General features: G+C 44.0%; 1 protein-coding gene across 5 annotated transcripts in view; it reads right to left on the bottom strand.

The window, feature by feature from the left end:
* The window catches only part of LOC137632739 (uncharacterized MFS-type transporter YhjX-like), a 67652-nt gene that overhangs the window by 17132 nt on the left and 36495 nt on the right, over positions 1–14025 (bottom strand). For all 5 annotated transcript variants that reach the window (XM_068364814.1, XM_068364813.1, XM_068364816.1 and 2 more), the window contains one exon: positions 31–240. In XM_068364814.1, coding sequence (XP_068220915.1) covers positions 31–240 — 210 coding nt within the window. The remainder of the gene's footprint in view (positions 1–30; positions 241–14025) is intronic.

The raw sequence follows: 14025 nt of genomic DNA, 5'->3' as shown, positions 1-14025 counted from the left end.
GTAGGACAAAACCCCAAACATTTTACTTACCTGACTAGTGAAAAGTAGACCATAATTAGCAGAGTAATATTTAGCACCAAATGCCTTCTCAGTGACCGTTGGCATTAACACGAATGTTCCTGAGAACGTGAAGAAAATAAGCCAGATCCAACTAGTGAAACCAGCTTTTCCCAAGTACTTTGTTAATGGGAGGGTTGCAAATAAGACGGCCAACATTACCGCCAACAGACGCATGGAAACCTGGAAAATTAAGCTAAATATAAAACATTTATTCAATGTAAGTGTACTATTTTTCTTTGCAGAAGGAGACTAAAATAGTCCCCCAAAAAGCTAGATTCTGTACACTACTATAAAGAATGGTGTTTATGAATATCTCTTATGAGGGAACAATAAACATGAAACTTACACCATGGAAAAAGATTTTTAAATACACGAATGTAAAACATTCCAATGTAGCCTAACACTTGCTTAATGGAAAATAACTGTATGAATTTTATATGGAATTTAACATCTTTTTAACAGCAAAAACAGTCAACATTATAAAAGATATTTGGAGTTATAAGTAGGAAGAATCTTTTTTGTTTTACTGAGCTGCTGGGGAGAATGTGTCTTTCTTTCTCTCATAGGAAGTGTTCATCCACAAAGATAAAATATGTTTTCATACATTCAATCGAGAGGTATTGGCCATTCTTTGGGTTCTGGGAAGGCCTGATGTTCTTTTTATTAGGTCAACCGCTTCAGTTGAAAAGTGATCATCGGCCCTTACGTGATTTATTTTACAAAGGAGATTTAATATCTGGTGAGAAGTGAAATGAATAAAACACCAGTGTTCATTCCCTCCAGAGGCCCAACTTTAAAAGATATGAGAAGAGGAGTAGGAACAAGTGACTACTAGAGCATGCACACCCTTCATCCAAGAGTAGCAAGCTACTGTATTGACAGTCAATATCTTTCCTTTAAAATTTGCAATGAAAGCTAGAACGAGGGAGCTAGGAGCTTTGCATTTCTTTACAATTATTGTCAAACAAATTTGCTTTAATGTTATAAAATACCTTTAAACTCTTCTTGATTATTTTCCATTCCTGACCCATAGACAATATTATAGTATAATGTACAATTACATTTGAAAAGTAATATGAAACAGTACTGTGAAAGAAACCACGCATGATAACAGTGGGTTACCTAGTGTGCTAGTCAACCATGCGTAGGCAGTGGTCTGTTTTAGGGGGTTATGAGATTATTGCATCTGTTGTACATTGACCATGTTTGTGCCAATTCATGACAGCCTAGGATAGCCTGCTCTTCAGGTAATCTGGATAAAGATTTTGATTATCCATCATGGTTGAATTTCCACTTTGTTTCAACTGTAAATTACGCATAATACCCTAAAATCTTTTAAAATGCACTTTTATTCTTGATCTACAAAATAATAAAACAATAGATTTTCATTCTTCCACTCTCCAAAAAATGATATTTTAATTATAAAATAAATTTTTGAATATACTTACCCGGTGAATATATAATAGCTGCTGCTCCAGCGGCTCGACAGAAAACACACACAAAAACTCGCGAGCGATCGCTATGAAGGTTGCGGGTGTGCCCACCAGCGCCAACTATCGGCCAGATACCGCATATACATGTAAACAGACCCAATTTTTCTCATCCCGCTGGGTCTCTATCGGGGAGGAAGGGGGGGCCTTTAATTTATATATTCACCGGGTAAGTATATTCAAAAATTTATTTTATAATTAAAATATAATTTTTAAATATTTAACTTAGCCGGTGAATATATAATAGCTGATTCACACCCATGGTGGTGGGTAGAGACCAGAGTTAATTAAGTTTACAGCGTATATGCTTAGAGTTTTTGACAGTTATATCATAACAAAACCCAAATATATAAAGGTACCTGGTAAGGAAGTTGACTTAGACGATTACTCTGCCTTATTAGTCTGTCTTCCTCACGAAGCCCAGCGATCCTCTTAGGATGCTGAAAGATTCCCAGGAGCTGAAGTATTAAGGGCTGCAACCCATACAACAGGACCTCATCAAACCCCTAATCTGGGCGCTCTCAAGAAATGACTTTGACCACCCGCCAAATCAACAGGATGCGAAAGGCTTCTTAGCCTTCCGTACAACCCAAAAAACAATATTAAAAACATTTCAAGAGACAGATTAAAAAGGATATTGGAATTAGGGTAATGTAGTGGTAGAACCCTCACCCACTACTGCACTCGCTGCAACGAATGGACCCAGTGTGTAGCAGTCCTCGTAAAGAGTCTGGACATCTTTAAAGTAAAATGACGCGAACACTGACTTGCTTCTCCAAAAAGTCGCGTCCATAATACTTTGCAGAGATTTATTTTGCTTGAAGGCCACGGAGGTTGCTATAGCTCTAACTTCGTGCGTCTTAACCTTAAGCAAACATCGGTCTTTCTCATTCAAGTAAGAATGAGCTTCTCGTATTAAAAAATCTGATAAAATATGACAAAGCATTCTTTGACATAGGCAATGGTTTCTTAACTGAGCACCATAATGCCTCAGATTTACCTCGTAATGACTTAGTACGAGCTAAATAGAACTTAAGAGCTCTAACAGGACATAACACTCTTTCCAGTTCGTTGCCTACGATCTCTGATAAGCAAGGAATATCAAAAGATTTAGGCCAAGGACGAGAAGGCAGTTCATTTTTGGCCAGGAAACCAAGTTGAAGTGAACAAGTGGCTTTTTCTGTAGAAAAGCCGATGTTCTTACTGAAGGCATGAAGTTCACTGACCCTTTTAGCCGAAGCCAAGCACACTAGGAAAAGTGTCTTGAGGGTGAGATCCTTCAGGGAGGCTGAATGTAATGGCTCAAACCTGTCTGACATGAGGAACCTTAGGACCACGTCTAAGTTCCATCCAGGAGTTGCCAAACGACGTTCCTTAGAGGTCTCGAAAGACTTAAGGAGATCTTGGAGATCTTTATTGTTGGAAAGATCTAAGCCTCTATGTCGAAAGACCGAAGCCAACATGCTCCTGTAGCCCTTAATCGTGGGAGCTGAAAGGGAGCGAACCTTTCTCAGATATAAAAGAAAATCTGCGATTTGGGCTACAGAGGTACTGGACGAGGACACAGATGCTGACTTGCACCAGTCTCGAAAGACTTCCCACTTCGACTGGTATACTCTAATGGTAGAAGCTCTCCTCGCTCTTGCAATCGCACTGGCTGCCTCCTTCGAAAAGCCTCGAGCTCTTGAGAGTCTTTCGATAGTCTGAAGGAAGTCAGACGAAGAGCGGGGAGGCTTTGATGGACATTCTTTACGTGGGGCTGACGTAACAGATCTACCCTTAGAGGAAGACTTCTTGGAAAGTCTACCAGCCATTGAAGTACCTCGGTGAACCACTCTCTCGCGGGCCAGAGGGTAGCAACCAACGTCAACCTTGTCCCTTCGTGAGAGGCGAACTTCTGCAGTACCTTGTTGACTATCTTGAATGGTGGGAATGCATATAAGTCCAGAAGAGACCAATCCAGTAGAAACGCGTCTATGTGGATTGCTTCTGTATCTAGGACTGGAGAGCAATAGATTGGTAACCTTTTGGTCAACGAGGAGGCAAAGAGGTCTATGGTGGGTTGACCCCAAGTAGCCCAAAGACTCTTGCCCACGTCCTTGTGGAGGGTCCATTCCGTGGGTATCACCTGACCCCTCCGACTGAGACAGTCTGCCAAGACGTTCAAGTCCCCCTGGATGAATCTCGTCAACAGGGAGATGCCTCGATTTCTTGACCATAAGAGAAGGTCCCTTGCGATCTCGAGCAGCGTGAAGGAGTGTGTGCCTCCTTGCTTGGAGATGTACGCCAAAGCTGTGGTGTTGTCTGAGTTGACCTCTACCACTTAGTTTCGAAGAAGCTTTCGAATATCATCAAGGCCAAGTGGACTGCTAATAGCTCCTTGCCGTTGATGTGCATGCTCTTCTGACTTGAGGTCCACAGACCCAAGCATTCCCGACCGTCCAGGGTCGCACCCCAACCCAAATCCAACGCGTCTGAGAACAACACGTGGTTTGGGTTCTTGACTGCTAGGGATAGTCCCTCTCTCAGACTGATATTGCTGTCCCACCATTTCAGGCATGCCTTTACTGGTTCAGAGACTGGGAATGATACCGTCTCTAACGTCTTGTCCTAGTTCCAGTGAGAGGCTAGATGGAACCGGAGAGGCAGAAGGTGTAGTCTCCCTAGTGAGACAAACTGCTCCAGGGATGAGAGAGTCCCTACGAGACTGTTCCAACTCCTGACTGAACAAACGTTTTCTTTTCAGCATTAGTTGGACTTCGAGCAGGGCTTGTTCTATTCGGTGGCAGACGGAAAAGCCCGAAAAAAACTGGACTGCGAATCTCCATCCCCAAATATAGAATAATCTGGGATGGGATCAGTTGGGACTTTTAGGTTGACCAAAAGTCCCCAACTCCCTGGCCAGACTCAACGTCCAATGTAGATCCTGCAGACAGCGAAGACTGGACGATGCTCCGAGAAGCCAGTCGTCCAAGTACAGGGAGGCTCGGATCCCCGATAGATGGAGGGATTTTGCCACGTTCCTCATGAGCCTCGTAAACACGAGAGGAGCAGGACTGAGGCCAAAGCACAGGGCTTGAAACTGGTACCCCACATTCCTGTAAACAAACCTCAGAAACGGTTGGGAATCCGGGTGTATAGGAATGTGGAAGTATGCCTCCTGAAGGTCGAGAGAGACCATCCAGTCACCTTCCATTAATGCTGTCAAGACAGCCTGGTAGACTTCATCGTGAAGTTTGTCTTGACAATGAACACATTGAGCGCACTTGCCTCTTATGTACTCCTGCAGTGAACATGGCTGCCAGATCATTGGAGCCATCCCTGAGGGACTTGTTCCTGCAGAGAACGTGGCTGTCAGATCATTGGAGCCATCCCTGAAAGCCTTGTTTATGCATGACATAATTGTACAGCAAAACTTCAAACGCTCGAAAAAACTCCTAACAGGAGATGGTCTAGCTCTGAAGTCGACCATAAAATCTTGGAGCGTCTCATGGCCAGGCGCCAGGGAGAGTCTATGAGGTTTGAGAAGTCTATCTGGGCAGAGGCAGGAACTCCCAAGCCGAGAACTTCTCCCGTGCCATATCAGACTCTCGCTCTATAAGCCAGCTTAAAAGTAGGGAAAGCAAAGGCTGTCTCCCCCAAACTCCTCCTGGTGATAAACCAGTCGCCTAGCAAACGTAAAGCTCTCTTAGAAGAGAGAGAGAGCACTAGCTTATAAAACAACGGCTTCGAAGTAGCTAGGCCTAGTGTAAACTCTGACGTTTAGGCGAACGAGGAGCAGCAGTTACAAAAAGATCCGGACAAATATCCTTAAAAATCAGCATGATTTATTTAAAGTCCATAGAGGGCTGAGCAGCTTTAGGCTCCTCTCCGTCTGACAGAGTCCTCAAGGGAATATCAGTAGGAGGGGGAACAGCAACTTCCTCATCTGAAGGAACCTTGTCCGACAATAGCCGAGTCTCAAGCAAGGGAGAGACCTGCCGTGGTGGCAATACTTGACAAGCAGAGTCCACACGCAAAGGAGCAACAGTAGCAGTCAAGGACGCTATGTCATGTAACTGCTTAAAGGACTGACCAGCAACAACCAACAGGTGCGGGAGGACGCTCGACGTCAACTCGAGACTGCCTTGACTGCCTAGACTGAGCAGTCAAAACAACTCTTGACTGCGGTGCTTGACGCTCAACGTCAAAACAAGTCAACTTCGCTGGTTGGCGAACGTCCTGAACGTCAACAAGAGCATGCGGCAGCGGCTGAACGTCCACAAGCGGCTGAAAGTCAACACTGGACTGCATCGAGTGAAGCTCTACAAAACGTGACTGACGTGACTTTGTAACGTCAACGTCAACAGGACGAGCAAAGGTTCGTTTGGGCGGCTGACGGCCAGGATCTCGATCAGCTAAGCGGCGAGGATCATCGTGAACCTGCTCAGCAGAATAGTCCTCCTAAGAGAGGCAAGCTTATTCTGCATGTCTTGCCGTACAACCCATTTAGGATCAACAGGAATGGTTGCGGTAAGAGACGAGGTTAACGTCTGTGACTGCAAAACCTTGCCTACAAAAAGACTCTCGGAGCCTGTGTTACGCTTTTGTTAAGGCGGCGAGCAGTCTTCCGATGACTGCAGGGTCAGAGCTGTCCTAATAGTTAAAACCAGGATGCTGGACCTGTCCTGAAAGGACTGACTTTCGCTTAAAGGGCCTCGAAACCTTGTTCCACGGTTTCTTATGCGAAAAGCCTTCGGATGACGAGGAGAAAATCGTCTCGCTCGTCTTATGGTAGGGGCGGTGTTGATGAGACACGCCTGAAACCATAGAGGGAACGTCTGTTCGCTGATCAAGTCCTCTCGAACCCATAAGTCATACGACATTACTTCTCCCCTGGGCTTGGGAGCTTGCAAGAGGTCTCGGACTAGGCGAACGACAGGCACGAACAGACGAACCCTCGGTCGCAACACTGATAACACTTTGCGCAATATCACTTTATCACTACGATTTTCTGTTTTGCACTTATTTCACTGAAATCGAATTTTTTAACAATTCACATTAGATATGAATAAAACTGATTTCTACCTGAAGCACGCAATTCTACCCTCATCAAAAGGTTATAATTGCGAAATCAGTCGTATAATGTAAGCACATTAATACAAGCAAAAAACAGTAAAGGGATTTTGACGAAGGAAAAATCTATTTCTGGGGAGAGACCTGTGACGGCCGGCGAAAAAGTCCTTCTTTGTACTTTTTCTGATATAAATCTTCCAAATATACCAGAGAAAATTAAAAGCATGGAATGCAGAGGTTACAACCCTCGCGCGAGCACCTTGTTGGTGTCGTATATCTAACAAGGGCGTTTGTAAAACACTATTCACAGGCTGTCTTCCATTTAGATAATCCCTTCATCAAAGGGGGAGGGCCGTGACAGGCCCTAGAGAATACAGTTGGGTTACCCTACCGACACCTACCACTCGCGCTCACCAGGTCATCCTTATGCAAGAACATATGGCTTGGCAAGGAAAAGGGTGGGTCCGTACAAAAATAATCGTGAAGGGTTTCGCCGGGCGTCACAGGTCTCTCCCCAGAAATAGATTTTTCCTTCGTCAAAATCCCTTTTCTGGGTCGACCTGTGACGGCCGGCGAAAAGGTACCAGAGAATGCCTTCCAAGCCCAATAAATTAATAACATAATGAGGAGAATACAATCACCATGTACGACAATACTATGATATAATAAAGTAATCGTCCAATTACCAACCAGCCAAATGACATAGGGAACGTAAGGTTAAATAATAATGACGACAAGGAACCAACTGAGTGTCGAATCGCAAAAGGCATCAAACCTTACATGTCTAAGTATATCTAAACATTAAAGGAACGGTAACTACAATAACAGTTAAACCATAGGAATTAAACATGGCAAATATCATAGGGCTAACGAACTACCAAGGAGAGCGGCGACGTGGTGTGAGTGGCGGGTAGGAGGGAGAAGAGAAGAGATGGAAGAAAGGAAGAAGAGGAGATTAATGGGGAGAGATAAGGCTCCCCTCTGCCATCGTCGGGTATTTAAGGGCCTGTAAGATCTTTAGATATTGGCGTTTGACAACCATAGGGGATTTCCAACCCGTATATTTTTTAAAATCATCAAAGTCCCTGTTCTGGAAGTCATTGTTGGAGGCATCTACTGTCCGTATATCATGAGCCTGGGGAAATGATTCCGGATTAGTATGTTTAATGAAGTAGAGGATTTGTTGCCTGATACCGTGAATGGAAATAGTACCTCCTTGTTCCCTGATAACCAAGGGGCCAGACGAGCGGGTGGCAGTTCTAGCTAAAAAGGGGCTTGAGAGTGTGACTGTACACGGAGAAAAATCCTGGGGATGAAGAATAATCTTCCGAGAGGAGCACCTATTTTGCGGATCCTCATTTTTTAGCTAGGGAAGCTTTGTCTGGAAAAGGAGTACTTCGGCTGAAGGGAGGAAATCTATGTTTTCCGGGTTTCGTGAGAGCTGCTAGTTCTGATGTTCCATCACCTGAGGCCATAGCCGTTAGAAATAAAGTCTTCCTAAGAAGAGTGATATAAGAGCAGGATTCATTGTCCGTGTCCATCGCAAGTTTGAGAACACCGTTCAGAGACCAAGAGTCCTTTTGTGGCCGAACCGAAGGTCGAAGCCTAGCACATGTTTTTGGGGTTGATGAGAAATAGGAATCAGCTAGGTTAATGTTGAACCCAACAAGGTAGATCTTCTTCAAAGCTGACTTGATGGTGGTTAAAGTGCTAACTGTTAGGCCTTTGTCAAATAGGAACCTCAAGAAAGAGATGGCTAAATGCGGGGACATACGAGTATGGTCTGCACTCTTAGGGGACCTACTAGTTGTTAACGGCCGAATCATATTGGCGAATTGTCGAGTCCCTTTTTGTCCCATTCGATGAAGAGATCGTTTCCGGTTCAATGTTCGCATCTCTACGAGCTGCCAACTTCCTGTAGTCCACAAAGTTAGAGTTTTGGCTATCCTTGAGTAATCTGACACAGTGAGTTTGGATACTCGGGTCAGTTTGAGGAACGGGATCCGGATGGGACTGAGTTTCAACTCGAGGAGGAGAGGAAACCAACTGTTCTTGGCCAGTGAGGTGGTACTAAAGCCACTGCGCCCCGGAAGGAGCGTAGTTTGTGTAAAAGTTTTTAGAAGATTCCCTGGGGGAGATAGGGAAATCTTCTTCTAATGGTTCCAATCCCGGGGTAATGCGTCCATGGCATAAGCCCGAGGGTCCAGGGTTGGGGTCACATAACAAGGAAGTTAGTGATTCATCTGAGTTGCGAATAGATCTACCTGGAGGCCTGGAACGAGCCTGAGTATCCACCGGAATGAAATTATGTCTAGAGACCATTCTGACTCCAGTGGATCCGTCCTGGATAGTGAGTCCGCTCTCACATTCTGGCCTCCCGCTAGGTGAGGTGCTGACAGGAACCAGTTCTCTTCTGTTGCCCAGGCGAAGATAGTGACCAGGATCTGATTCAGGTTGGGTGACTTGGATCCTCCCCTGTTGACGTAGTGTACTGCGTCTATGCTGTCTGACACTACTCTGATGTGGGTCGACCTCGGAGGAGAGTCTCTCTTCAGGGTCAAGAACACTGCCATGGCTTTGAGAACAATGATATGGGACTGTTTCATGGAGAGTGACCAAGAACCTGAAACATCTGATGTTCGGAGTAATCCCCCCCATCCACTTAGAGACGCGGCTGTATGGAATGTCACTTGTGGAGGTGGGAATTGTAGAGGAACCGATTTGGAGAGGTCCTTCGGTTCGGACCATGGGCGTAGTCTCATTTTCAAGACAGAGGGGATCTTCGAGACCATGTCTCTTATAGGTACTGTAGCTCTCTTTCTCCAAACTCGATTGATGTCTTTGATTTTGGCTTTTATTAGATCTGTTACTGAAGTGAATTGGAAAAGTCCGAGGATACTTTCTAAGGCTCTTCGGACACCTGTTTGTGTTTGAGAAAATTTTTTTTGATCTTGGAAACTATTCCTCTTACCTTTTGGAAGGGAGAGACAACGTGTGCTTCGAAAGGTCCCACTGAATGGCTAACCATTCTAAGCGGACTGATGGTTGCAGGCGAGATTTTTTGGAGATTGACCCGAAATCACAGGTTGTCGAGAAATTGAAATAATTCCTTCGTAGCTCTGTTGCCTTCTATGACCGGCCGGGCCCAAATGAGCCAACCGGCCAGATAAACAATGATCTGTATCTCTTGGTTCCTGAGTTGTTCTAACACTCTCTCTCCCAGTTTCGTGAATATCCTGGGATCAATGTTGAGGCCAAAGGGCATGTCTTGAACACAAAGGCTTTCCTGCTTAGGCGGAAACCCAGATAAGAAGAGAAGTTTCGAGCTAAAGGCGCAAGATAAGAGTCGTCGGTAAGATCGACAGAGGTGGTGACGGTCTTACGGGGAAGTAAGGTCCGTACCTGAGAGATAGTCAACATCCGGAACTTGTCGCAGAGAATGTAAGAGTTTAGCTTGACAAGTCCAGGTCCACTCTCAATGCCGCCAAGCCTTTCTTCGGAATTGTGAACAGGTGGCTTTGGAACTTCAGTGATCGATCCCGTTTGATTGCTTCTTCTTGAGTAACCCTGTGCTGTACTCTTCCAGGATGGGAGTGGATTTCTGGAAGAAGGTCACTGGTGGAGGAGGAGGACCTTGTGGCCATTTTCACCTCAAACCTTTAGAGATTATGCTATGAGCCCACAGACCGAAGGTCCAATGGTCTCAAAAGTGGTAAAGTCTACCCCCTACCGGGACCACCGCGTTGTGAGGGGGTGAATCTAGGTACTTTCCTTCTCCGAGCCCCCTTTTTTCTAGGTCCGTCTCGATGGCGAGACTGTCTTCTACTCCTGTAGCTTCCTCTCTGGTGTCCACGAGAGGAGCCTGAGGGTTCGGATCTAGGGCTGTATGCAGGTAAAACATCCCAACGGGGTTGGGCTGTGTACCTGGTGAATCAGTGAGGTAGACCACCTGATGAGGGGGATTTCGATGCATAGACGTCGAATCAGAGGGAGGCTGTGATGACGAGTGGGTAACCGACTATCGATTCCTGTCTGATAGAGGCCTCAGACAGAACGTATTTCCCACAACTAACCCGATCAGACCATCAAACGTGTAGGTCGAATTGGAAGGGCAGATCTTGGAATTATCGTACCCCCCAGACTGACAACATCCTGGTCCAGACAGATCGGGCCTGCCCTTTAGGAAATAATACTGTTACCTTCGGTACCTTGTCTAACCTAACCAAGGCAATCTCTTTCAATCGAACGAATCCGTTGAACGGGAATTCTAGTACCTGGGAGTAAATTCTAGGTCCCCCAGAGGGAGGACGTCTATGCCATCCAGATTTATGGTACCATCTATATATGGAACATGTAAGGCAAATCTCTATACGTTGTTTTTATCGAAGGAGGTTACTTCGATATGCCTGGGGCTGTAGGGGGAAACTTCTGAGTTCCTGAACGGATCCGACTCACTACCATACTTTTGAGCTCCGTCATAGCCCCTTGGTTTTCCCTAGAATGTGTTGCTTTTAGCAGTCACGGTTTATGCAGGGTAACATGAACATCAGGATCCATTAAGGGTCCTAGGTCGGTGACGTAGGTAATTGCAAAGCTGAAGGCTCAAAATTTATCCCCACCTACCTGCCCGTCCATGGGGTCGTCGTCCAACCTTAGAGAGGACACTCTGAGGAGATAGGGACCTCTAGATGGAGCATTTCTTCCCAACCTTGATAACCAAGGGCGGAGAGCCTCTCTTGCAGGCCAGAGAGATTCATCATCATCCTGACGGGAACCATGTAGGCGAACCTTCTGTAAAAGAAAAGGGGACATAAGTCTGGATGTTCCTTGAACTTTGGTTAGTGATCCTATTCACAGGCTGGGATCAGCTGTATAACTCATAAAAATAAATTTTAAAGAAAAATCATTTAATGTACTATCTTTTGGGGTATATTTCGACACTTGTATTCATGAAATGTGACACTGTTGGCGCATCCGCCACAGGTTGGCCACCCCTGACTCAGACGTTCAGAACCGGGTCTAACATTATTTACTGGCTATTAGTATTCTATTGATTCATCTGTTCACTGACCAGAGTTTCAAGGAACAGTAGATAGCCTCTCATGGCATGGTTAGTCTCGACCCGGCCCTTCATTAGAAGGGGCCAACGTTTGGTTCCCAGTACTGAGTGGAAACTTATTTCTATTTGAACACTATGTTGTATGGATATTTATTCATATTTAGGCATAGTTAGAATTGAATATGCATAAATATAGGCATAATCAATTTATTTCTATTTGAACACGATGTTGTATGAATATTTATTCATATTTAGGTATAGTTAGAATTGAATATGCACAAATATAGGCACAATCAATTTATTTCTATTTGAACACTATGTTGTATGGATATTTATTCATATTTAGGCATAGTTAGAATTGAAAATGCATAAATATAGGCATAATCAATTTATTTCTATTTGAACACGATGTTGTATGGATATTTATCCATATTTATACATAGTTAGAATTAAATATATGCATAAATATAGGCATAGTTATGTTCATATATTTTTATTTGGACTTTCAAGAATAACTAATGAATATTACCAACGCAAATTCAAAGTGTCATTAAAGTAAGTACAGTTTACTTTGTATTCATGTTAAATCCTTTCCTTTACAGCAAAAACAAGAGATTGGCCACCCGTGGTCTGAGTGATCTCTGTCTGTACCGGAGCTCCGGTAACAATCCCCGGTACAAAGGTCCGTCATAGTGACAACGTGAACACCAGAGGAAAACTAATATTAACCTCAATGCTGATCGCCTGTACGATATCCGGTTAAGCCGGAGATTCGATGAAAAGGATCGTAATAACGATATTGTGATTATTTATGAAAAAGGGGTTCATACCCTGATTCTGATCGTCTGATTGATCTCTGTTTGTAACGGAGAACTAGTGACAAAGGTCCGTCATCGTGAAAACGTGATCCTCAGCGGTACGATAACATTCTCTAATACTGAATGTTTGTGTTATCTCCAGTGAAGCCGGAGATTCGATGAAAAAGGGACCGTAATAATGAAACTGTGAAGTCTTCATCGGTATCACATTGTTAACTCCGGTTCTGGCCGTCTGCTTGATCTCTGTTTGTACCGGAGATCCGGTAGCAAAGGCCCGTCACCGTGATATCGTGACCGTTCCCGGTACGATAACATTAACCTCAATGAATGATTGTGTTATCTCCCGTGAAGCCGGCCGTAACGGTGTAATTATGATCAAACATGACAAAGGTTCGTGTGTAAAAGGCTTCAGCCGGAGTCCGAGTGCCGGATTTCACCGTTGCACTCCAAAAATCTGCTCCTGAACGTTAACTAGTTCTCACCCAATGAGTATCCATATAGCGGAGCATAACTCAAGGCGGAGCTAAGCATAACTCAAGGCGGAGCTAAGCATAACTCAAGGCGGAGCTAAGCATAACTCAAGGCGGAGCTAAGGGTGTCGGTATAAAACGACCCCAATTAATGACTCATACACTAACGTACCTATTAATAGTGTTAGCTATATTAACAGTAACCACATCAATAAAAACGTTTATAATATTAAACGTACTATCATCAACTCTGATACTAAGAGGAGGCCTGAATAACTCGTGATCGTATAAAAACGGAGAACGGGAAATTCACCTCTCTTACTCGAGCTAACAAAGAAAACGAGAGAAGGGATAACTCATATCTGTAGAACAGGGAACGAGCAGTCTCTGTTTTCGCTCTCAAGGTTACATAATAAAAAACTAACATCACACAATAAAACAAGAACATTAATAAAATTGATTGCTTTTCTTAGTAATTGTAATAACCAAGAACGAAGAATAACGACAACGTAACAAATAAACAAGGATATAGTCTAAATCGAAGCCTTTGAGGCGAGTACAAACTAACAGACTAAATCGCTAAACTTTAATTCGCTATTCTTTAAATCGCTATTCTTCGTAGGTCCAAATTGGACTTGCAAGCAAATAAACACCATAGTAAAAATTAATGATAACACTAAAAGGCCATAAAACGTAAGTGATATAACCTAGATGACAGAGTACCAGATGGGCAAAATTAACTAGAATATTTACCGAAGCGAACATAACCCAAAATGGCTGCCGATACCTCGGCAGGACAATCGCCTCCAAAACTAAAAACCACCATATTGGAAACAGAACAAATGCCCGGTATTATTTAAGATAAAAAGATCAGTGGCTGGGAAGGAGACTAAACACTAGTTCATTCAAAACTACGTTTTCAATCTCTCACCGTACAGTGCCTTGGGACGAGAATAAAAACTAAAAAATGTTTTATCCTTTCTCCCCGTACAGAGACTAGGGATGAGAGTAAAAAACTGAATCGAGAACGTTACTCGCTTGGGACGAGAATAAAGATCGGAACGTTCTCTCTC

Source organism: Palaemon carinicauda, chromosome 42 (genome assembly GCF_036898095.1).
Source record: "Palaemon carinicauda isolate YSFRI2023 chromosome 42, ASM3689809v2, whole genome shotgun sequence".
Taxonomy (NCBI): domain Eukaryota; kingdom Metazoa; phylum Arthropoda; class Malacostraca; order Decapoda; family Palaemonidae; genus Palaemon; species Palaemon carinicauda.
The sequence above is the reverse complement of the archived record's forward strand: the minus strand, read 5'-3'. Positions and strand labels throughout refer to the sequence as shown.